General features: G+C 43.2%; 1 protein-coding gene across 1 annotated transcript; it reads left to right on the plus strand.

Moving 5' to 3' along the window:
- Window positions 1-21: 21 nt before the first annotated feature.
- On the plus strand, window positions 22-24304 carry XPNPEP3 (X-prolyl aminopeptidase 3). Its single transcript, XM_067559556.1, has 10 exons — window positions 22-137; window positions 3718-3834; window positions 6325-6732; window positions 8710-8912; window positions 9494-9556; window positions 12902-13015; window positions 17869-17954; window positions 18652-18835; window positions 20734-20854; window positions 21771-24304. The coding sequence occupies exons 1-10, from the start codon at window positions 74-76 to the stop codon at window positions 21935-21937; spliced, it is 1527 nt and encodes a 508-aa protein (XP_067415657.1). The 5' UTR covers window positions 22-73; the 3' UTR covers window positions 21938-24304.
- Window positions 24305-25271: the final 967 nt, after the last annotated feature.

A 25271-nucleotide genomic window follows, 5' to 3' on the forward strand; every position in this document is an offset into this window, starting at 1 on the left:
GCGAGGATGCGGGGTGCTGGTTTCCGCACAGAAGGCGCCTGGCAGTAGCGCTGTCTCCGCGGGGGGCGCAGCCATGCTGTGGTTCCCAGCAGCTCAGAGGCTTGTCCCAGCTCTGAAGGGCTTGTGCAGCTTGTCAGGTCAGAGACTCTTAATTCCTTTCAAGGGTGAATCTCTCCCTTCTCCTTGGGGCCTGGCACTGTGCTGTGAGGTGCCCTCTTCCTCGCTCTGAGGCCTGCGTGGGTCTTCCTACCCCCGCCAGCTCTTTTACTCCATGCACGTCAGGCCCCAGAGGCTGTTTGGCCGTTCCGCTGTATCTTTAATAATCCACTTCCACTCACTTCTTTGTCAAGATAAAGTGTAAAATAGAGCCTGGGGAAAATCGATCTAGCTACAGTTTAACTGGACGGTCTCTGAGGCAGGGATTCTGTATATTTGTGGTGCTATATACAATTAATAAAAATGGCCAGACGTATTCATCAGATGTTCAGGATGTCATTAGTACACGTGAATTCCTTTCTGTGGCAAATAGTGTGCGTTAAATATGTTTTTTTTTTCTTTTTATTGGTAAAATTGATGTTAAGGAAAATACTTGCCTCACTCCTGCTTTCAAAGTTGAAAATTCCAAGGTTTGTAAAGCTAGGAAATCCACTGCAATACAGAATAAAGTATTACTGAATGTTTTTCTTAAATGTGCTTTACTTTCCATTTTAAAAAAAGATTGAAACCAAGTATCAGTATTTGGAAAACCCACTCTGCAGTTCTTTAATAATTATACTCTAATCTTAAACCCCAAAACTGCAAGGAGCTCCAATAGGCATCTGCACAGAGGTGCTTGAAGGATCAGGGTCTTACTTATACAGCACATGCATAAAAGGTTTCAAAGCACTTCACAAACACTAAAAAGCTACTGTCATGGCAAGAATCATATTTTTGAAAAATGTATTTCCTTATCTGTTAATAAAGCACCTTTAAATTAGTAAAACTGAAAGATTTTAAAAGTCAAATTTTGTGTCCACCCTTTATGTTTTATATTTAGATACGTTTAGGTCCAGATCCTCAAAGATATTTAGGAGACTAACTCCCATTGAAACCTTTGAGGAGGTGGGCCTTTGTGCTTAGCATAGAGAATGAAAAAAGGCTAGTTAGTTAGCTTTGCTTCCTGGTACTCTCACTTGCACAGTGAAGCAATATTTGGTTTGCAAAGACGGGAGGAATAAATCCAATCAAAAAACCCAAAGCTTTTCTGTTTAATAAGCACACATGAAAACCTTTCTATTCATTCTGTACTCTCTAAAGTCTTGTTTTACTAAACCTAGATTCTTGGGCCTAAATTGACGAGCTGGTATTCTTTTAATTTAAACCTCACAAGTGTCCATAAGGTATTTATTATGTCTGTTTTCCATATGGATGGTGGAAGCACAAGGAGATGAAACTACTTGCCTCTGCTTACACAATGAATCCGTGACAGAGCTGGGAATATCACCCAGGGGGTCTGGACTCCCAGGCTCTTGCTCAAATCACTAAACAAACTCTCTCTAACTTAAAAACATCACTTGTATTATTTTTATTTTACATATACATTACTAATGTATACTTTAAAATATGAGTGGCCACTAGCAAAGGCTCCCTTTTAGCTCACCTGGTAGACCTGTTGCTTATGCATCCTACTGTGAGTTTCTATTTGCAACTCAGGCCTGGTCTGTACTTAAAAATTAGGTCAGCGTAGCTACAGTGCTCAGACTTAAGCCCCAGTGTAGATGTAGCTAGGTTGACAAAATAATTCTTCCGTCAACCTAGTTACTGCCCCATGTATAGGTGGATTACCTACGGCAATGGAAAACTCCCTTCTGTTGCTGCAGGAAGCATCTACAGTATGATGCTACAGCGCCATAGCTGTGTTGCTATAGCGCCCATAGTGTAGACGTGGCCTTAGCTGCATGAGAAACATACCGGTGTCTCACTTGTACATACATAGTGAGACTTATTCTCCATTCACTCAGCTGAATTACGCTGGTGTAAATGAGAGGAGCATAAAACCATCTACACTAAGGCCTGATCTAGACTTAAAACTTATACTGGCATTGCTGTGTCAATCAGGAGTGTGAAAAAACACTTCCTAGTGACATAGCTATGCTGATAAAACTCCCAGTGTAGGGGCAGCTATGCTGACAGAAGGGGGCTTTTGTTGGTATATCTAAAATTGTTTAGGGAGGTGGTGTTCCTATAGTGGCAGAACACCTCTTTCTGTCAGCATGTGCTGCTTCTGCACTAGGGGGCTGATCCAGCGTAACTATGCTGAGGTAGGCTCTTTAGTGTAAACATAGACCATACCTATGCTACAAGGAGTATAGCGGCATAGCTACAATGCTGTAGCTATGATGGTGTAACCCTGTAATGGAGATAGCCTACAATGAGGGAGGGAGTTTTTCTATTGCTGTATGGACACCATCCCTCTGAGTGGTGGTAGCTAGCTAGCTAGCATTCTTCTTTGACTTAGCTGCATCTACATGAGGGATTAGGTCAGCATAGTTATGGTGCTTGTGTGTTGATTTTTCACATCCCTGAGCTCTGTAGTTTTGTGAACCTAAATTTTAAGGGTAGACCAGGTCATAGCCTATGGTTCCTTTATACTATTCTAGCAGTATAAAGGGACCTTATAATGGGCATTGCCTGAGTGATGTAAAGGAGAATCAAGATCAGAGAGACTAGATGCTGGGTGTAGGCGGTGACTGAGTGGGAAGCTCAATTAGTTAAATCCACACTAGCATTTGGCAGTTTCGTAGCCAGACACCACAGTAGTTATCCAGTAGTGAAAGACAGTGATACAGACTTGCTAAAATAATAATTAAAAATCCACATATAGAGAGTTGTTTTGAGGATAAATAGATGATGAGGGATATTCAGTTATATTAAAGTTATCATGTTCTTGTTTCTCTCTTCCTACGCAGTTCCCCAGCCCCTCTCTACGCTGCTAGTTCTTGTTGTAGTTGTCTGTTTTGCCAGTGTGACTGGCTTTTGGGATTGTGAATAGGCTATAGAGACTTTCACTTCTGAATAACTCGTTCCAATTCAGTTTAAACTGATAAAAATAAAAGGACTAAGAGGGGACTCTGAGGCAGCCTCCATATGAATGAGTCTATCACAACAAATATCACGATGGCACTCACTGACCATTTTATTGGCAGTCTCAGTACAAAGATTGATTGCAAAGGCCATAGAAAACTGAGCTACCCTTTCCCCCTGTAAGGTGGGCTTTTGAAGGCATGATCAAAGTGGATTGGTAGGAAGGTGGGGTGGAGGAAGCTGGTTGACAGTGCTGCAGGTACTTCAATCTCTTTTTTGTGGATAAATTGAACATTTCATTTTCCCTGCATGCCCATCATGCACAGATAGAGGAGATGAATCCCATACAAATGAAGTATGCAGTCACTGGTTTCTGAATTCCAGTGTACCTTAACTTTACATAATGTATTCATCCTAGTCCATGCTATAACTCTGCTATATTTCATGTGTAAATCAATCATTATTTGAGTTTGTATTTTGACCATTTTATAGTCAACTATGCAAGCAACAAGTTGACATGTTAAGGAGAGTTATCATTGCAAGAAAAGTGGGATGAACAGTGCGAAGAATCAGATCTTTAGAGAGTGTGTAAATTTGTTATATGATACCTGGAAAGATCTTTTATCTTCATACTGTGCATTTCTTTTCCTTTAGTATGCAAGTCCTGTTTCCTTCGGAGATTTTCCATCCAGCCTGTCCAGCAGAGGAAGATTCCAAACCGATATCTGGGCCAGCCCAGCTCCTTCACACATCCACACCTTCTCAAACCAGGTAAGGATCCTGAGTAATTGGTAGTTAATCAGTGGCAGTGTTCCAATCGTACATTTCTCTGAAGAAATACTTTAGTCTAGAACACAGCATTTGTTGCCTGCATCATATGAAGGGGTCATTTGTTGACTTTATTGCAAGGTAGTAATTGTATTCCTTGTGGAATTCTCTGTTCTGAGACAGCATCTGGTTCCAGAGAGAGGGGCTAGGTTCCTATATCCTAATTCGTAAACTCTCATATTCCAGACGTTTTTCCCTTTCTGATGCAGTCTGCCTCTTGCCACAGACACAAGTACTATAGACCTTTTCTATCAGTGGCATTTCCTTAGCTGGCTATCCTGCCAATACAATCTAATTCATTTTTAGAGAGTCCTTTGCACACACTGTATCACAAAAATGTTGCAGACAATACACTGTGAATCAAAGAGAAAAGGAAGGATTTAGGACATGAGATTTAAATAGGGGAAGTGGCTCAGGAGATAGGGTTGGAAGGCAGAATTCCAGATAAACAGAACAGTACACATTCTCCCCCAACTATGGAAGGGTGTATAGAAGGAAGAAAGGAAAAACACCAGCATAGGTGACTATAATATTAAAGAGACACAATAGGGCCCTGGAGAGCAGATTGAGTTGGTGCACCATTGTAAGATTAGAAAGGTAGGCTGCAGATCAGTGAAGGTGTGAAGATTATTACAATCTAGAAAAAGATAGATTATGTGTAAAACTAAGAATTCTGGTGTTGGTTAGCAGTTCCTGCATAATCAAGGCTGGTATTCGAAAACATAAGTTTATTGAAAACTTAAGAATTCACAAAACTTATTAAATGAGCTAGGATTGTAAATGGGTATTGATTTATTTAAAATGATAATTGAACATTTGCAGTCATTTTGAAGGCCTAAAAATGAACAGTTAAGGCTAACAAAGTTTACAAACTCCATTGGCACAGCTGTAATGCCACTGGTACTCCCAAATTGCATCAGCCCCTATACACAACTTTTAAACTTTGCCAGACCTGCAGATGTATATGAAGCCCACTGGAATGTGGTGGAGCATTCAGAATTTCAGAACTCCATGGTGGATAATTCCAGAATTCAGTATCTGACCATCATAGAAATAGATCTGTGCACTTGGCCACTTCTCGGGCTATAGAATAAAACAAATATGAAATTTCCTAGCCCAAACAGGTTTTAGGATTTTTTTTTAAATTAGGGTTTAATGGATGTTAAACACTCATTTTTCCAAGTCCCTTTCCTCAGAAAAATAATTTCCCTCAATTTCTCCTCTGGCTAGAAACCACAAATGCAAAATTTTTTAGAAAGCAATTGTTGAAAGAGACTGAGCAGTGAGCTTACACCTCAAAATGAGTTGCAATTTTAATCATGGAGTCATTATTCCATAGTATAGCAAACAGGAAAAGAATTATGAAAATAGAAGTTAGCAATTAAAAAAATATATATGTCAAAATAGGAAAGACATTAGCCAAAATACCTCTTAAAACTTCCATAATGTTAGTTTAAATCATAGTTAAACTAGTCTCTGGTATTTTTGAAATACTTAGCTTGTTCCTGTGTCCTCCCTCTGGTTTCAGTGACAGTCTCTTGTTCTCTGTACTTCTTATTCTTTTCTAGTGAAGGATGGTAAAAGGTGAAGTCCTGACAGAGAATTTGTTTTGTTGGAGTCATTGGAAGTGTAGCTTTTAATGATCAACAGATCCCACCTTATTAATTATTGGGAGAAATTAGGTCTTTTATGGAGGAGTTTCCTTTGCTCAGTCAATTACTCTGACATCATCCCGGAAGGCGTGGCTTGTTTCTAAATTGAGTGCCTTGATTGGTTAAACATTCAAGGACAATCTTTCTGTCTCTGATTGATCTCATGTGGTACCTGTAAAACTGACTTTGCCTTTTACACTTTAGAACTAACTAATGTGTGACTTATGGCACCAGAATGTCTGTCCAAATACAACCTTATCTGATGAAATTAACACTAGACTTAGAACCACAGTCTTCTGTTCAATGTCCAGATGCCATAAAAGCCAAAGGTTTCCAGCAGAGTTAAAGTTTAGCTTGCCTTGCCACTGCTCTCTTCCCCTCCCATCCCCCTCACCCCAGCCCAGTAGTCCTTGTCTGGGTTTAGTTTGCTCCCAGAATGCTTTGTGGTTTTGTCTAAGGCTGCTTGATCAAAATCTTTGACTAGAAGTTTAAAGTAGAAAAGTTATTTGTTTTAAAATAGAGTCTTTTTCCCTACACAGTGTAGAAACAGAATGAATCAAGGATGTGGATATCTGAGTCAAAGAGGTAGGATGGAGAGCAGAGAAAGGGGACTCTGAGGTCAGAAGGTAGCATGGAGATCAGAGGAATGGGAAAGCAATGGACAGGGGGATATGAGGTTAGCGAGATAGCGTGGAGTTTTAAGGAGTGCGCTGAGCAGGATTGGAAGGAAATGATTATGAGATCAGAATGTTACTTCATCCATTTTGTTTTTCATTCATAGGGGAGGTAACACCAGGATTGTCGCAGGTGGAATATGCTCTACGCCGACACAGACTGATGACTTTGATCAAGAAAAAGGCGCAAGAGTGGGGTGGGATGGACCACACAGTGATTCTGTTATCCCATCCCACCTACTACATGAGTAATGACATCCCATACACCTTCCACCAAGACACAAACTTCCTGTACCTGTGTGGGTTCCAGGAGCCTGACAGCATCCTGGTGCTGCAGAGTTTGCCTGGCAAGGCACTACCATCCCACAAGGCCATGCTCTTTGTACCACGGCGAGATCCAAGCCGAGAGTTGTGGGATGGGCCACGATCAGGCACAGATGGGGCAGTAGCTTTGACAGGAGTGGATGAAGCTTACCCCATAGAGGAGTTTAGACACCTGGTGACCAAATTGAAAGGTACTGTAAATGAGATGAGATGGAACCCAGGTTAGAGGGACTGGATTGGGAAGTGTTCTCTGTCACTGATTCCAACCAGACCCCATGTTGAGAAGCACATGACAGTAGGAGTAGGAAGCAGATATTTTCACATCTAAGCCACTGGTTGCAATCTGGCCCCAGTTTGGTAGTGACGGAAAAGAACCTGTGTTTGTGGGTGGCTCTTTAATGGCTTGTGCGTTAGTGATCTGTTTCCGGGTCCTACTGAACAGATGTCAGCATCACAGAAAACACAAAGTGGCACTAATTGGTCCTTTGTTGTCAGTGTCAAGAGAAATTAAGTATTCATTGAGCAACAGAGTTTGACCCTTCTCCTCTCCCCTAAATGTGGCCCTTCCATGTTACAGAGAAAGTACGCTAGCACAGATGTGCGTGTGGGAAGCTTGCACAGCTGCTGCCCATACTGTATTGGTCTTTTACTCACGGACTTCAGTCTCTAACGGCTCTCAACCCAGCATCTTTCACTTGCATTACATTCACTTTAAAAACCATATGTGATGATGCACACACACCACATTCACAACTTTTTCATTTCCTACACTGTTGTGTTTGCTGTATCACACCAGATTCTATTACATAGTGAAGCTTGTAAAAGCTTGTTAGACAACCTCCTGTCTTAACCACCCCCTCCTTCCAAATGTATGAAGTACAGTTCTGCTCCACCTTTATTAGAGGACTATCTCTGGTAAGCAATTGATTTTTGTTAGTCTTTTGCAGGGTCTCCATATAAATGTTTTGATGACTGTTAGGGGTGTTCCACCCCTGCCTTAAAATCTCCTTTCTTTTTCTCTGTGTGTAAAAAACTGAAAAAACAAGAGGGAAAAAAATGGAACACAGTTGTCCATCTAGTCCCATATCCTGTTCCTGACAGTGGCTAGTACCAGATGCTGCAGAGGGAGGTGCAAGAAACCTCTATCTTGGATTATCATAGAATAAACTGCACAGAGGGGAAATTTGTTGGTAGACCTCCCTTATGCCCCAAAGCACAAGAGTTTCTCTCCTTTGTGTTTTTATCCTGTCTAATGTAACTGGATGATTTCATTATCCATAATTGCTAGCTCTATTAAGGATGAACTTAAATGCATTTAAAAAACCCCACTATTTACTATCCTACATTATTAACAGAAAACATATGCAGACTTTAAAATGACAAATACTTTTTTGGAATTAATCAATTAAATACAGGGAGTGCTGAACTGCTGGGCATGCAGAGATGCAAGTGTGAAGTTTTGACTTCTCATTGCCATGGGATTTTTTTTAATGGCAAGAATAGGGGTGCTGCTGATCCCAATGTTCTAGGCAAATATCAGTGTGGGTAATTACATTCCTCCTGAGTAACTTCACTTCAGTGGAAGGCTGGAGACAGGGCATTTTCAAGCAATCCACCCCAAAACGTAACTGCTATTGACCCCTGCCCCAAGTGGTCACGAACAAGAGGTGGATTTGTTTTATGAATTCTCCTTTGAGATCAAATGGGGCATCTAAGCTCCTTTGAGATCAAATGGGGAATCTAAATTCTCATTATGTAAGGTTGTTTTTGTCATGAAACTTCCCTCCCCCAGTTTACTTTATCCTGTTAGTGCAGTTTTCTGTTTGAGGGGGGAATTTATGTGGGGAAATTAACTAATTACAGAAATGGATATTTACTTATTGATTGGATACTTGTAAATTCATAAACTGTTGTTAAATCTACAAAACCAAGATAGACTTGTTTGCCTGCGTGTTACTAACCTGCTCAGTTCTAAGGAGACCAATAATACCCTGTAACACTAAGGTCACATGTCAGGTATGAGGCCATATTACAAATTTAGGGTAAATTACCTTTCAAATTACGTGTCACATCTTCACCTTTTTCTAATCTAGGAGAAGTTCACTCATACAGTGACCTCAAAACATCTTTAATGTTAGTCTGTGTCTGTTCTGTTTTGTGTGTCTCAGCTGAATCGAACATGGTTTGGTATGATTTTGCAAAGCCAGTGCACACACAACTCCACTCTGACTACCTGCAGTCTCTGACCGAGATCAAAGCTGAGAGCATAACGCGCATCCAAGCTATTCATCATCTAGTGCAACAACTTCGGCTGATCAAATCCCCTGCAGAGATTGAGAGGATGAAGGTTGCCGGAAGGGTGACATCACAGGTATGGAACATGAATCTATCAAGTAAAAACAGGCAGTCATTTCTTGAGTGAGGCTGTTATGGACTGGTGCACTCATGTAAAAGGAAATGGGGTAAACTGGGTTGAATTCAGCTGGGTTGGAGTGGTAACTTTAGTCTTGCCTGAGCTCCTTTCATGGAGGCACAATTTCTTGAACTCTCTCATTTAACCAGGCTCTACTTTCCTCCCCCATATCACAAGAGGCATGAGGCCTGCTTCTTAAACTACTAGAGTGCTCAACCTTGCCATAATTCCAGTCAAGACAACCGAGTAGTTGTTACATATTTGACTTCCTTTAAAAATGGTATCCACTCCAGAACAAGGATATTCTCTTGTGCTCCCACCCTCTCTCCCCTGCTTCCTCATGCCATTCCTTCCCCTTCTTTTGCTGCTTTCCTCTGGTTCTTGTATTACAGACCAGGGTGAGAAAGAGGGACTCTCCAGTTTTCTTTACATCCTTCATAATCTTGAATATTTTTTGTCAAGAAAAGTGAAGTCAAAGGAGACTCGTCCCTCAACTTCAGACCCCATGCTAATAAAAAGTCTATATTGTTGTTTGACAGGCTTTCATAGAGACAATGTTTGCCAGCAAATCCCCAGTGGATGAAGCATTTCTGTATGCTAAGGTCAGTACCTTGTTGGGCTCTGAATGGTTCTGGAGATGTAGAGAGGGCTGCGTATTGTTTATTTCTCCAGAAAGTGAAAAAGGATCTGAGAGCTACCTCTGGCTTGTAGGAGTGCAATATTATGCGAGTGGAACCCAGCCTTTCCTCCCCCAACTTCTCTGGTTTGTTTTACATGCCCATAACATTCCTCAACAGCTGCTGCCCTGTCAAGCCTACTCTTTTGAATTATGGCAGCATCACAGCAAAACATTTTGGAGTGTACATTGGGCCACCAGCAGGCTTTCAACCCAGGACCTTTGATACTAAAAGTAGGATTCTTTACCCCTGGAGTTAAAGGAGTAATTCCCTTAGCTGGTAGTTGTAGTAAACGCTTAACTTCTTATGTGGACTAACCACTAGAAAGTGATGATGACTGACACTCTGCCAGTGTGGGTTACACGTCTTTCCCAGAAGGCTCTCCGTGTCAGTGCCTTTGTTTCAGAAGAGCAAGATGAATGGGGCTGCAGCTTCTGGGAGGGTTACTGCAAATCTGAAGGGATGCTTTAAAAAAATAAACTTGACATTCTATACACTGGATCATGCATTTTTCAGAAGATATGATGCGTTTGTTAAAAATTCTCTCTGAAGCTGCAGCAGCCTATCTTGTTCCTTTTAAAGTGTAACAAGTGTTACAGAGCAGAGAGTATTCCTGGGTGTGACTTTCCCACCTGTGGGGGTGGGGTACTAGTCAGTGAATCCTTAAGGTTTGGGGGGAAACATCATTCAGTGAACAGTGTGGTAATGAGGGAAGCAGCAATAGGGGGAAAAAGGACACAAAGATGCAATGAATAAAGAAGTAGAAACAAATAACACAGAATAGAGAGAAAGAGAGCAGAAAATAACAGACAACGAGACTAAAAAATGGGGGCTGAATTCAGAAGTGCCTGTGTGTGCTGTAGAAAAGAGAACATACAGTGCTTGTGGGTATGGGTGAATTGGGAGCATGCATGGTGGGGAGAATTTCATAATATACTTTATCTAAGTCAGGGCTCAACAAACCCCGGGCGCCAGGTTTCCATGGCGCCTAGGAATTTAATTCTGGCCCCTAGTATTTCTCCCAATGAAAGACGGTCCCGCGGGGAGTGGCTGCCACGCTCCGGTCGGGGCACCCTGTCGCTGGACCCATGTTGTGAGAGAGAGGCGGGGGGAAGGGGCAGGGCCTGGGGCGGGAGAGCGGCTGCTGCGCTCCAGCCAGGACACCCTACCGCTGGGCCCATGTTGTAGGAGAGGGGCTGAGGGAAGGGCCAGGGCCGGGAGGGGAGAGCGGCTGCTGTGCTCCGGGCAGGGCGCCCTACCGCTGAGCTGACATTGTCTGTCTCCTTAATTTTTGGGCTGGCTCCTAGCTACAAAGGAAATGTGTTGAGCCCTGATCTAAGTAATGTGAGATGGGAGAAAAGACAGCATCCGTGGAGAATTGTGGGTGTGATGAATGAGGAATTGTGTAATTGTGTCTGAGGCTTTTGTGAAGGTCCACTGAGAATCCAGGGACTCTACCATTCTCCCTTCCTTGTGCAAAGTATGAACAGCATGTGATATGTCTCTGCCCTCTGACTTTTGTCAATTATGTGTAACTACTAATGGGGTTAGTACAGTATAGGACAGAGACAAGAAATTAGAGTTCTTTAAGCTAAGGTATTGTTAACTATTAATGTAAGATGTAGTCTGTGTCCTAATGATTGTGATACAGGGTGTCACTAAGGGGGAAAGGTCAGAAAAGAGCCATGAATGTGCAGGGGAAGGAGGGAGAAAGCTCTGAGTTTTCCAGTGGTGAATAAGCCTTTCCCATTTAGGATTTAATTACTCTCCATACTGATGTACTTCCTATTATTGTTTTGGCTAAGAACTAAATTTCTGTGCCTGTACGGCTCTCTTTGTATGTCTGAAGAGATTAATATTGTATGATTGTTACCCAGCAGTACCAAGATCCAACCTCCAGAAACTTCTGCTTTTATACTAGATTCAGTCATGGGAGATTCTGAATATTTACCTCCACACTACCCTTTGAAAGATGTAGTGACTATCCAGTTTGTCCACTGGTAATGCCTTTTCTCTAGAGTTTGAACCCAGAATATACCCAAATAAGAAGTGATGTGATCTTAAATCTTTTTACAGTTTAGTATATTACCCCTCCCATGAATATACAAAATCCATCCCAAAATAATTACAATTACAAACTTCTTGCCACAATTCTATGCAAAATTACAAAATCCTTTCCTCTGAAAATAACCCTTTAACATACATGCAAAAAAATCAGACCTTTCCCTCAAACAAATGCTTCCCAGAAGCATTTCCAGAATACCAGCAAATTACAAATTGAGAACCAAATCTTGCTTACTTTTCTCATCTAAGTAGTCTTTGGGATTTTAGCAGGACTGCTTTTTTGAGCAAGACAAGCAAGATGTGACCTTTGGTATCTGAGTTGAGGGGTCTGTGGTGATCAGTAGTGCAGTAGTAGTTTTTCTCCTAGAAAACAGATTTAATTTAAGATGCAATTTAAAAAACCACTTCTCCATCCCAGATCTGTACCATACAATCCACTACCCAAAGCATTTAGAATGTGGGTATCATGGAGCACTTTCTCCCATGCAACTTGGCAAATTTTAAAAGACGTTTGTTAATGGTACTTTGTACGTGTGTAACTCTTCTGTCTGAGGATCTGGAATGGCTTTACAGACATTAGCTAATTCATCCTTCCTCTGTTATCTACCTCAGTGTTGAAGATAGGTGAGGGGTAGGAAGTTCTTTCATCACTGTGGCACAATAGTTGGGCATAGCCTGTCTGATCTGCCTGTGTCTTCTGCTCTGACATAAGGTAGGGCACTCTCTTAATCAGGTATTGAGGCAGCATCACAAAAATAGATATTGATCTAAAAGTAAGGTGGTATTTCAGAAATAAAACACCTCCCTAAACTATAGAAGAGCTGAAGAGGAGCTTCAAAAATTTGCAAAGTTGTAGGGGAAGTGAGAGCAATGCTTTAAAAATGCAAAAATTCCCACAAAAATGTATTAAAGCATCATAAAAATTTGGTGTAGCATTTAGCAACTCAGAGAAAGAGCTTCCATGAGACCAAACACTGGGTTCCAGACGCGTCCATGAAAATGACCATTCTGTGTCTTCTGCTGTTCTGTGGAACCCTAGGCTGTTTTCATTCAGGAAATGCTCTTCTCAATTTAATTTCCTTCTGGATTACTGCCTACTGCATAGGCAGAGAGAATGGCAGTAGGGGCAGGAGCTATGTTTGCTCAGCACAGTTGGTTACTGTGCCAGAACTAATAAGCTCCTTCTCTCTGAATTGATTGTTCCAGTTTGAATTTGAATGCCGGGCTCGTGGTGCTGACATCTTGGCTTACCCACCTGTGGTTGCCGGTGGCAACAGGTCCAACACCTTGCACTATGTAAAAAACAACCAGCTTATCCAGGTAAACCAAATGCCTTCCATGTGTTTAAACTCCAGCGTACTGATATTGTGCCTGTATGTACTGCTCGCCCATTCACCAGCCCCTTACCAGTGGTTATAGCAGGCCCACCTTGTACCTTTGGTGCCTCTGTTACGACAAGAAGTGCTGAAACAAATTGGGTGGAGTGAAAGGATATTTATATAACAGCGGGAGATGGGAGCCTAATACTATCTGTTGTTGGCAGTAAGGCCAACTTCAAATTCATCCTTACCTTTTCACTGTCTATCTTTTAATGCACCTGTTGCCATATTTTCTAAAGGATGGAGAGTGTCTCTCATAGGATTTCAAATTTTGTTTAGTGGCCATTCTGCTCCTGTATCATGTATTCTGGAGTTCCTGTGCAGTAATCTAGAATGCTGGGTGGGTCTCTGATATTGTAAAAGTCAGAGATAGCACCAGTCACACTGAAAACAGTTGTGGTGACAAGGTTGCTAGGGACCCTCCCCTCTCACCTGAATTCTTCAGTCTTGCTTTACTTTGGTGCACAGTAAGATGCAGGAGCAAATTTCTGCTCTTTTTTATGACAGCAAGAAGTCTAATTTAATCCCATTAGTGTGGCTGAGAAGGGAGGAAAAAATGTTTTTGGGGAGAGCAAGTTTTTGACTTGCTGTTGGTGAATCTGTCTGCCTTGTTTTTGGGACTCCAGACCATTCAGTCCTTCTCCAGCAATTCTGACAAAAAGTTTTAGCTTCACACAAGTGAACCTGGAGGAGGTTACTACATTAGTTTACCATATATATGACTCACTTTTCAGTAAAGCCTGTTTCCTTGCCTCCTCATTTATGTAGGAGTGAGCTTCCCTGTTAGCTTAATCTTCTGTTGAAGCAAGAGTGCTAGTTGGGGCCTTGAAATGTTCTTCACACACACATGTACCCATGATAAGATCAATCACAGTGGCAAAAAAGGCTTCTATTATTACATTGCCAGTCAAGGTCAGGCTTGCAGGCGTAATTCAGACTGCTTCTGATAAAGTCAGTTTAAACCATTTTTATTAGTTTTGTGAGGAACTGGTTATCATGAGGATTCAATCATTAGCAAGACATTTGCTTTGCTTTTCCTCTAAAGTGTGCCTGTTTCCCCTGACCTTTCTGCCAACTGGCATAATAGTGTCTAGCTTGGAAGACGCCGCCAAGATGAATCCCAACTCCTCTTGACACTTCCTTCTAGAGGACTTGCCTTTCCTATGCAGAAATTGTCACTCTAGAATTGTCATCCACCTCACCCAAACTTTTGGAGAAGTACGCCCTTACAATGAAGAAGGAAAGAGGTGGCAGTGTCAGGTAGCACTGTTAACACCTTGGCAGCCACCAGTGCAAAGCATGCCGTTCCCATCAGCTCAGATGCACTCAGAACTCCCCACTGATAATGTTAAAGTGTGGGTGGCTAATCCCAAACTAGTCTCCACAATGGCCTCTTGTTCCAGACAAACTTTCCTTCCTGTAGAATGAAATGGCACTACCAGGGGACCTTCCAAAAAGAAAATGAATGAGTCTATTAAAAGATCCTATCATCTCAGACTGCTAGGTTCTCTTCATAGTGTCTTGGAGTTACTTCACAGAATAATTTAAGTAGCGTCGTCACTGTCTAACACTCTAATACAGGAACAGGTGTTTGACATAGTGAGACTGTCATAGCATGGCCCCAACTGGAGCACCCTCCAGCAGCCAAACATCTGCCTCAGTTTCCCTCCTTCAGTCTCCCCAGTAACTGCCATGAATCTCTTGCCTAATAATACTCCTCCTTGAGACTGGCTTATTACAAAAATAGTGCAAATAGTCCAAAACAAAAATCCCAAAACATAGTCCATTTCTCACACCCAGTGTATATCTTCTTAAAATCCCAAGCTGTTCTTCAGTCCTCTCCTGTCCTTTTACCAGGACAGCCACCCCACTCTTCCCAGTGGGAAGGCCCACAGCCTCTCTGCTAGGAGTTCATCCTCACCAGGGGAACATCCCTGGTTCCAGCTGTTCAGTAAAGAGAAATATGTGGGTGAGCCTACTGGTTTCTTGAGCTGTCTCTGGCCCTCTCCGTCTTCTCTCCATGTTAGAAGTCATCAGATAACTCCCTCTGCTGCTTTCCAGCCATCAGCCCTGTGGCCCTGGCTCTCTGGCTTGGGGAGGTCAGCCAGCAAACCCTTCTTGTTGCTCTCTTGCCTTCAGCCTTCCCCCAGGAACCTCCTACAGCTTCCGTCAGGGAATCTCTGGATCTCTGGCATTTCTCACCTACCAAGCTCTTGCTCCCAGGCAGCTCTGACCTCCCTTTTTTCCTGACTGACTCTTTCACCTTCTCAGTTTCTACCAGTTGATATGGCCAAGGTGCTTTCTCTTAATCCCAACTGGGAAGCAGCAGATGAGTCACAGGTGCCTGGGCCGATTCCTTCTTAAAGGGAAAGTGTCACCCTTTGACAACAACATTTATAAGATATTCAAACCATGGTCTTGACTGTCTTTCGTAAGAAATTCTCCAGCATTTACTCAACTTATTTTATTGTTCCAAAGAGAACTAGCAGGGGATCATCCCACGCTGCACTAAAATAATGAAACCAGTTGCTCACAAGAGATTTAAAATGGAGTCCAAATGGAAAGTCAAACTAGCAGTGAGTCCAAACCACTTTCTACCAGTGTAAATGTTCAGAACATTTATCTACCTATACCAATAGCAGTCCACACCAGGAATATATAATGTTCTGCTTCATGGATTTCCCCTTAGTGCACAGAACTACACCCTCCCATTGACTCTGAGATCAGTGGTCGGGGGTGAAGTTCTGTGCCGGCTGCATCCTGTGGAATGCCAGTAAAATCACTGGGATGACACTCAGGGTAAGTCAACATAGAATTTGACCCAGAGTTTTTACAGAGCTGACTGCACTGTTGGCAGCCCATTTAAGGAAGAAGGGCCTGGCAGTTATTCCATCTTTGGACCCTGGGGTTGCACATGGCCACTTTCTGTGGGAGGCTATTTGATAGCTATTTGATGGGCACTGGAACCATTTGGCTGAATTGGACTAAAGTGAATGGAAGGTGAATTGAGGTGAATGTGTCCTAAAGTCTTGGCTTCCCATGACCTGATGCACCTCAGAATCTATCTCAGCGCTGCTGTGGGTGGTCTCAGTCCCAGGAGAGAGCAGTGAATAGAAATAGAAATTGTTTTAAGGTTTCAGTCGCAACAATGCTGCCCTGTCAGTACATCTGCTGGGTCTCCTGATACCCTGTAATAAGGATGGTCCCCTGGACTAGAGCTCTTCAGCTGTCCCTTTTCCTCTGTGGAGCCATGCACTGACTAGCAGCACTGGACAAATCCTTTCTCATCTCCCTCTGTAAAACCCTTTCAGTCCTGATTAACATCACAGAATTCCCTTTAAAAGGGATCTTCCTATTGGAGACTGACTGGTGTAAAGTGATGGCCACAGATGCCAGCCTGTTTGGGTATAGGTGGATCATTCAGGGTGCAGAATAGTTCAGGGGAAATGCCCCCTTTCAAAGTGTCTCGACAGGAGAGATTTAACATCATTATACTGGAGCGCAGGCTTCCTAGGTATTGTCACCATTCAAAGACTACCTGGCAGGGTAACCAAACAGTTCAGCCATAGTTGCACATCTGAAAAGGGAGAATATAGTGTGTTTTTCTGCGAGAGGAGTCCAGTCTCCACTCCATCTTTGCAGAAAAGAATCTCCTTGCCCCAGGGTGTGACCTGTCGATGCCTAGGGTAGCCACCTGAAAATGCCGAGGTGAGGGCAGGCTGCAAAAGAAGAGCAGATTATCCCTCCACTGGTGGGTGACACTGAAGTCAGACTCCCCAGCCAGCCACAAACAGTGCTTCTGATTCCCCACACTGAAGCTAGAACAAAATACATACAGCCCCCTTTACTGCATTTCAGTCTCTGGCTCCCAATCAGCCACTAGGTCCAGTAAAGAGATCAGTTATTTAAAACTCTATGCTCTTTATCAGAAAGGTTCTCTTGACCCCAAAGGGTCAGCCACATTACCAGATCATTATAAGTTTGGATCTTACCCAAAATACCATGCTTCCAGCCAATCCTTTAGTAACTAAAATTAAAGGTTTTTATAAAAGGAAACAAACAAACTATAAGAGAAATGTTAAATGATTAAAACAATCAGATACATACAAATGATTTGAAAGTCTATATGCATATCAGGTTTTCATTAGAATTATGGAGTTTGCAGGCTTGTATAGTCCCTCTGGTGTACATCCAGTACCTGGATGGGTCTCAGTCCTTTGTTTCACAGCTTCAGTTGTAGATGAGTTGATTCAGAGGTAGGTGAAGACTAAAGAAGACTAAAGACAATATGGATGCAGCTGCCTTTTATGTCCCTTTGCCATGTTACTGCTTGTGGAAATTTGCAGAAATAAGATGGAGTCTAGGGTCACATGAGTAAGTCCTGGTGACTCATCAGATGTAACCCTGGCTTCTCCCTCTGGGCCCATTGTGCCTGTGAGTTTCCTTAATGGGCTGTTAAGCAGGCTAGTACTGCAGCCATCCTGTCTGGGGTGTCACCCAGAAACACAGCACAAGTTGAAATACAGATACATCAAACATATCCATAACTTCCAACACAAGTGACACATAAACAATATCATCATACTTAGCAAATTATAACCTTTCTAACGGTACCTGACATATCGCATATGAATTGTAATTTTGAAATATTGATGTTAAATAATATCATAAATGGTTCCCCTAATCCAGTCAACGTCACACAGGGGTCAACCCTCTCACACAGAGAGCCCCCTTCACAGGGGAAGCTTAGCAGCTGGCCTGAGCCATGGTATACTTGTTCCTCTTCTTCTCCAGGATGGAGAAATGGTCTTGCTGGATGGTGGATGTGAGTCTTCCTGCTACGTAAGTGACATCACCCGTACCTGGCCCATCAATGGCAGGTAGGATGCCCACAGCTGGAAATGTGCCGTGCATTACATTTGAGAGAATGAGAGGAATGTGGATGAGTGTGGGCATAGGTGCATTAATCTGTGATTAGCCATAAGTGCACGTGCGTGAACATTGTCTTCTCTTTGTAAGTAATTTTAGTATACCCGTCACTGGAGTATCAGTCAGAGTAACCAAATTACACAAAACAGTCAGGGTGAGGACCTGTATTCCTCAGCCTTTCCTCATCAATCAGAAAGAATATGCAGGGTTATTGTTGGTTTTGATTTCCCCCCTTAGTGCATCTACCAGGATAAATCTAAGGTTACAGAGATGAGTCTTACCTTTCCTTGTGCAGCTGCTGACTCTGCGCATGTTCATGAGGCATAGCAGAGGAGGTGTTTAGTCCATGTGTGAGTAGCTGCCTATCTCAGGTCAGGAAAATCCAGTAAAGTGTCCCTGTGATGGTGGGTTGGTTCCAGTGTCTTTTTGCTCACATCCTTCCCTTCAAATTGCAGCTTTGCCTGGCTCTGTTAAGGATGCCAACCAAGGGGTCCCCTCTCCAAGAAAGGAGGTGACTTGAGTAGTACCTTGTGTGCCTTTTCATGTTGGCAACCATTGTATTATCTTCTCAGTGCTTAAGCACTGAGGCCTGACTCAGAACTGGAGACTTCCCATGAGAGGTGACCTTTGCTTTCCCCTGGCTTTCAGGTTCACTGATCCCCAAGCAGAGCTGTACCAGGCTGTCCTGGATATTCAGAAATCCTGCCTGAGCCTCTGCTCTCCAGGTGTGAGCCTGGAGAACATCTACAGCCTCATGCTGAGCCTTATGGGACAGAAGCTGAAAGAGCTGGGGATCCTAACAAAAAGCACCACTGAGAACCATCTCTTCAAGGTACTTTAACTCTCTTCACCCCAGAGTCCCCAAACCAGGCCTGGTCCTTGTCTCCTTGCAGGAAAGACAATCCGTCTGGCAATCAGTGCACAGCACCAGAGGTCTGGGTTCACAGCTCACTTCAGAATATGACTATCTCATGTTGTTACAGACCTGACAGGAAATGTCCTCTCAAAATGTGAACCAAGGGGAGGCAATGCCCGTTTCTCTCAGCAGGTGGCAGCACAGCCAGATCAGACTGCATCAGCAGTTTAGTCCCCAAGAAATGTAAAGGGGATGGGGCGGGGAATGGGAGGTGGGACTGATGTTTTGATTCCTTCCTACAATGAGATCCTTAGGTGGCGGAGGGGATTACGTTGGTGCAATGGGGTTAAGCGGTGCCGGGAGCGGTTAAGTGAAACCACAGTATTCTAAGCCTATTTTTCAGAGAACATTTTAGCCGCATCACAAAATCACTGCACGGTTTGCTGCAAATTGGCAGGCTCTGTTGATGAGACTGGTCCAGGACTGGAGTATCCTAGGGATGCAGAAGGTCAAAACGGAACTATATTGGCAGAATTGTTTGTGGGGCCTAACACTGATGTATCTGGTGTGCAGCAGGCCAGGAATAAAGAGATTTGGCTACTCTGTTGAGAACAGTGTGGAAGCTGCCTGCTGTAGATGTGGCTCAGGCCTGTGATTATCATTCATTTTCATGAGCACCCAGTTCCCTCACTATTTATCATGAAATGGAAGAAAACCCACAGTGATCCTTTAGGCATGAAGCTGATGAGCACAGTTCCTATGACAAACACAAGCCATCCTTTTCCTGTACATCCACCCTCCCTCTCTCCTTCATGATAACAGTCTTCAAGTATGTAAAAGGTTGTTAGAAAGAGAAGGGTGATAAATTCTTCTACTTAACCATTGAGGACAGGACAAGATGTAATGGGTTTAAGTTAGAGGTCCCCAAACTGTGGGGGTTGCTGGAACACTTCGTATAGTGGGGGGTGCTGAGAGCCATTGAACCAAACTGTAAACCCTGTATATGATGGAAACCACTTCAAACCAGGTGATGTGGGAGCACCCCAGTTCCAGCATTTATGCGTCTAGGGGTGCACGGAGGAATATTTCCTGAGGCGCATGGCAGGGAGCAGGCCAGCCCCCCCGGAGAGGTGGGGGAGGAGTGCCATGCTTCCAGTTCCTCTCCGCCCCCAGCCTTGCTCCTCCCTCCAACCCCATTCAGCCCCCAGTCCTGCTCCGCTTCCAGGCCCAGTTCTGCCTCCAGGCCAGATCTGCCCCCAGTCCCAGCTCCACTCTGCCCCCAACCCAGCTCTGCCTTCATCCTCTCATCCGCAGCTCGTCCCCCATCCCCAGTTCTGCCCCCAGCTCTGTGTTCAGCCCAAGCTCTGCTGCTGAGGAGGCCTTGGCTGTGCAGTAATGGGAGGGTTGAGGGGAGAGGGTGCAGACAGATTCCATTAAGGGTAAGGGGGGGTGGGATGTGACTGAAAATGTTTGTGAACCACTGGCTTAAATTGTAGCAAGGGAGATTTAGGTTAGAGATTAAAAAAAAGCTTCCTAACTGTCAGGGTAGTTAGGCACTGGGACAAATTACCTAAGAACGTTGTGGCATTTCTGTCACTGGAGGTTTTTAAGAACAGATTAGACAAATACCTGTCAGGGATGGTCTAGATAATACTTAGTCCAGTCCCCTGCACCGAGGAAGGACTAGATGAACTACTGAAGTCTCCTCCTGTCCTATATGTCTATGATTCTGTTACCGGGGTTCTGGCTATATGAAAGATGGTTCTCACAAGGCCTGCCTTAGTGCAGGCACTGGACTAGATGACCTATTGTCTATGATGGGACTGTGGGGCCATATTGAGTGGCTGTAGTAACAGTGTTTTTCTTCTTGCTAGGTTGTTCGGAAGTACTGCCCACATCACGTGGGCCATTACCTGGGTATGGATGTTCACGACACACCGGACATGTCCCGATCACTCCCACTCCAGCCAGGCATGGTGATAACCATTGAGCCAGGTAAAAAGACACACTTTGAACCCTGATGTGGTAACAAGTCACATTGAAGATGATAATGATCTAATTTTGTGTAGCTGGAGGTTGCTTTACAATGGAGTTAAAAACACATATAGAACTGGAAAAGCATAGTGACTTACTACCCTCCTAGCATACAACCAGAAATAGTAAATTGCAAGGGTGAGCTCTCAAGGTATGTTCTTACTAAGGGTACGTCTATACTGACAGCAGCAAAGTCGTCGCTGTCAGATTGATCTTTCTGGATCGATTGAGTGGTCAGTGTAGACCCGCTCAATCAATCAGGAAGTCGACGCTTGTAAATCACCCCCTCAAGTGGCATAGCGCAGTGCAATGAAGACAGCGTGCAGAATGGAAGCACAGCAGTCAACAGGAGTTACGCAAGCTACTCTGCGTAGCTTGCGTAACTCCTGTCAACTGCTGCCGAATCTCCAGGTAAGTGTAGACCAGGGCAAAGTAAGCATTTTAGGGTGAACTTCCTTTGGATCGTTACAGTCGGGCTTGCCAGTCCTCAACTAGAAACTGGTCTCTGACACTGGCTTTCTCCTCTCTGCCCTTTTCTCCCATTGCCCAGAACACTGTCAAAGTCACGCTCACATAGGCAGCACTGATATCAAGAAGTGCAGAAAAGCTAACGAATAGTGAAGGTTTATATTCACATACGTGGGGTCGTATGCAGTGGGAAGTGCTCCCTTCCTTCCCCTTCCTCCAGAAGCTGCCCCAAACAGAGGGCAATGAGAGAAACTTCCTTGACAAAGCTCTTCCAGTTTGACCCTCTTCAGTGTCGCTCAGCACACAGCCCTGCTCTCATCACCATGTGAGCCAGTGAAGGGGGGGAGCAATCGGTAGTGTCTTCTCATCCTTCTCTTTCTGAGGAGTTTTATTCCCTTCTTTCCCTCAGGAATCTACATCCCCCAGGATGACATGGCTGCCCCAGAGCGGTTACGTGGCCTTGGTGTGCGCATTGAGGATGACGTGGTGGTGACGGAGGATGCGCCGTTAATCCTGTCTGCAGATTGCCCCAAAGAGATCTACCATGTCGAGCAGATCTGTGGTCGTAGCCCGTGATCTTTCTCCTCTGCATTACACACCCTCCTTGGGTTCCTCAGGAAACATGCTTACACACACGTGCAGTGATGTATATTTTTGTGAATGGGCCTGGTTGCAGTGCAGTTTGAGTGGGGGGGTTGGATGGGGGTTGTTGCTGACGTGAGGACTTTGTAGTTAGGACAGGGAATTGGATTGTTAATGGCTCAGGAAACATGACTATTAAAAAGCAAAGAAACCATTTATTTATAGTTAACGCTTTAAAGATCTAGAATGCAGGAGGTGGATCCCTCCCCTTCCCACAGGGCTCCTGCTGTCATGCACATGGTGTGACAGTCTTGCTCAGTACTGTTAGCAGGACATTAACCTCCTGCCTCATTCTTCCTTGCAGCTCCTTGAACAGGATGCAGAGGCTGAGGGCCAGGCTCTGTGCAGATTGCCCTTTGTTGGTCGTTTCACACCTGCCCAGTCAGACACTTGTTTTCAAAGTGAAAACCTTCAAAAGTTTGTCTGAGAGAGGGGTCATGTGAGTGGTTTTTGGCTTTTGTGGAGCAATGACAAGAGGGGGTTTGGGAGATTGGAAGATAGGGTTGCGTTGTGGATAGGTTGTATTAACACAGAAGGGTTTTAGCGTCTAGGGATAAGGATATGTTAAGCTCTCTTTCTAGGAGGTCTGAGAGAGATCAGCAGTAGAAAGGAGGGGTCATCAGAAGGCACACTTGGGAGAAGGGAGTGAGGCACTTGGCGCATGTTTGGATTGCCCACTCATCCTGCCTTCCGGTCTCTTCCGCCCTCTCCCGAATTCTCAGCTCCAGACTTCCATTCTACCACCCCATTCCCCCATTCATCCACCTGAGACTGGTGAGCTGCTATTTCTCTAGTTCAAATATGTGTACATTAGTGTACAACTGTGTCTGGACAATCAAAATCCCATCTAGGGCCTGAATGGCAGGTGCAGGCAACCCCACCAGTGCCCCTCAGGTTGCCCATAATATATTTTGTAACTTGCCAAGAGGGGAGAGGAAGAAAACCTCTAGTAGGGGTTTCCAGGAGTAGTCTCCTTGTTGAATTTTTTTTTTTTAACATGAAGGACACCTGCCTTTTGGTGCATTCCAAATAAAAAAAAAATTGTTTGGTCTTTGAAGATATCTCTGAGCCAGTTATAAAGGCGATCCCTTGCCTTCAAAGGGAGATGAATGGATTTGCAAGTTCTAGAGAAGAGGATGAATCCTCATTCTCCACTCCCTCCCAGCATTCAATCCATTTCAAACAGTGGCAGATGTATCTACAATACACATATACTGTGTTTGGTTATATATTGGTCATGTTTTGGAAAGAGGCTTTCTATTTAATACATTGTGAAAAATATCACTTACCGCAATGCATATCCCTTGTTTTATGTATTCGTTTCTTTGCTTCTCTCCATTCTTTTTTTTGTCTTCTAATGTAGATCTCACTGTATATTCCTCTCTGTTATTTTCAGCGTATGTTGTTTTTCTTATTTCCTTCTCTCCTTTCCTGTGCTTGCTTTTTTTCTGTCTGCCTTTCTTTTTTCCTGTCTTTCTTTCTTCCAAAATTTAACTTCCTAATCCCCATTCGTCTTTTCTAATCAGTCTCTCCACCCACTCATCCACATTGACTCTAGCAATTAACATATAGGACTGGGAGTCAGGACTCCTGAATTCCACTTCTGGCTCTGCTGTTGATTTTCTGTGGTCTTTGGCAAAACCTTCTGTACCTCTCTGTGCTACATTTTCCTCTTCTGCAAAATCTACTTACCTCTTTCACATGGGTATTGCAAGACTTGCTTAATTAGGGCCAAATTGTGCACCTAAGTGGACATGCATTTCCCACTGCCTTCAAGGGGAGATGGGTGCATGTGTCCAAAGGATGAATTTGACCCTTCAAAGGCAACTAAAGTACCTGACCTGTTTTATTATAAAAATAAGGTGGGGGGGGGAGAGGGAAGGTGAGGCTTTTAGTGAGTTTTACAGATCAGTCTATCCCTATTAAAAGAATCTAATATATTTTGATTGTGACAGTTTTGTAAGATCACAGATACTACACCGGCAAGTACAATATAAATTGTAATAGAAGGCTCACTAAAGATATATGGAGATGCATAACATTGCTGCTGATGTGCTAACTGATAATCACTTAGCCTGTATTCTAAATCTGTTACACATAACGTTATTTTTCCAAACATGCCTTTAGTGCTGTGCCAACCAATACCTACAGATAGTATTGGCTGTGAACGTTGAATCTACATGACTAGCTGTGAATAACATTCACCTGTAAAGCTATATCTGCTCATGTACCTAAATGCAGAGTTGATGATTGTGTATCTACCTGTAAATAAAACTTTGAAATACAAAGTTATTTTTGAAAAAAGGATAATTTGTTGAAAGTCATTTCTCTGGCCATAAAGTTACATAGATATAAGAACCTTCAATAAGAACATTCTTTTTCAGGAAACTGTAAACCACCTGTAAATTAACTCAGAATGAATTAACACGTTGTTGTTGTTTTGTTATACTGTAGCACCTAGGAGTCTAGTCAGGACCCCATTGTGCTAGTAGCTGTACAAACACAGTGCAGAAAGACGGTTTTCTGCCTCAAGGGTTTATAATCTAAGTGTAAGATGAGACAACAGATGGATACTGACAGTCGGGAGTACATGTAAACAATGCAACAGTACTGGTCAGCATGATAGGCAGTGTCTTTTATTGAATATTTTTGAATGCAGGCACATAGTTAATAGTTATCCAAGAAAATGGTGTGTGATTTCCTTACAGAGGTGAATTCTGGCAATGTTGGAGATTAATTATGTGTTTTAGTACAGAATCTAAATGGTTTGTTCATAGTTCTGCTGAGTGGTGAATAATGGATCACTGAGGGCCTGTGTGTCCTCAAAACAGTTGTAAGATTGTCAGATTCAAGTTGAGATTTCCTCCAGATTCTGTATTACATCCATGCTGTTTAGCCATTTCTTAGGGATATAAATTTCTTTTGGAGCTATAGCCTGGTGGTGCATTTCTATGTGGCTGTAATTAATGTTTTGAATAAATGTTCCTCATGGTTGTTCTGAATGGTTTAGGAGGGTGTTTTCCACAGAATATAGTAAATCTGGGTCTTATCTAACTGAATATTGAAGGTTTTTTCTAATTTATTGTGTGTGAATAACCAGAAAGCATGATCTGAGGCCTAAATATAATTGACAATGTCCCTTTAAAATGGTGAGCCTTAATATATTGATTTGATATCTTGATATCTGAGACAAAACAGCAGAGGCAGTGGGAGAATTTTAAAACCCACTGTCATTTTAAATGGCTGTCATCATAGAACACTATGGACT

This window comes from Emydura macquarii, unplaced genomic scaffold (assembly GCF_026122565.2).
Source record: "Emydura macquarii macquarii isolate MOO-44397 ecotype Brisbane River unplaced genomic scaffold, CSIRO-AGI_Emac_v2 contig_2205, whole genome shotgun sequence".
NCBI classification, from domain to species: domain Eukaryota; kingdom Metazoa; phylum Chordata; order Testudines; family Chelidae; genus Emydura; species Emydura macquarii.

Coding starts and splice junctions, on each gene's coding strand:
- XPNPEP3 (XM_067559556.1), top strand. CDS start 74: ATGCTGTGGTTCCCAGCAGCTCAGAGGCTTGTCCCAGCTCTGAAGGGC. Junction 138..3,717: donor GGGCTTGTGCAGCTTGTCAG/GTCAGAGACTCT, acceptor CTTTTCCTTTAG/TATGCAAGTCCTGTTTCCTT. Junction 18,836..20,733: donor CTGAGAACCATCTCTTCAAG/GTACTTTAACTC, acceptor TCTTCTTGCTAG/GTTGTTCGGAAGTACTGCCC.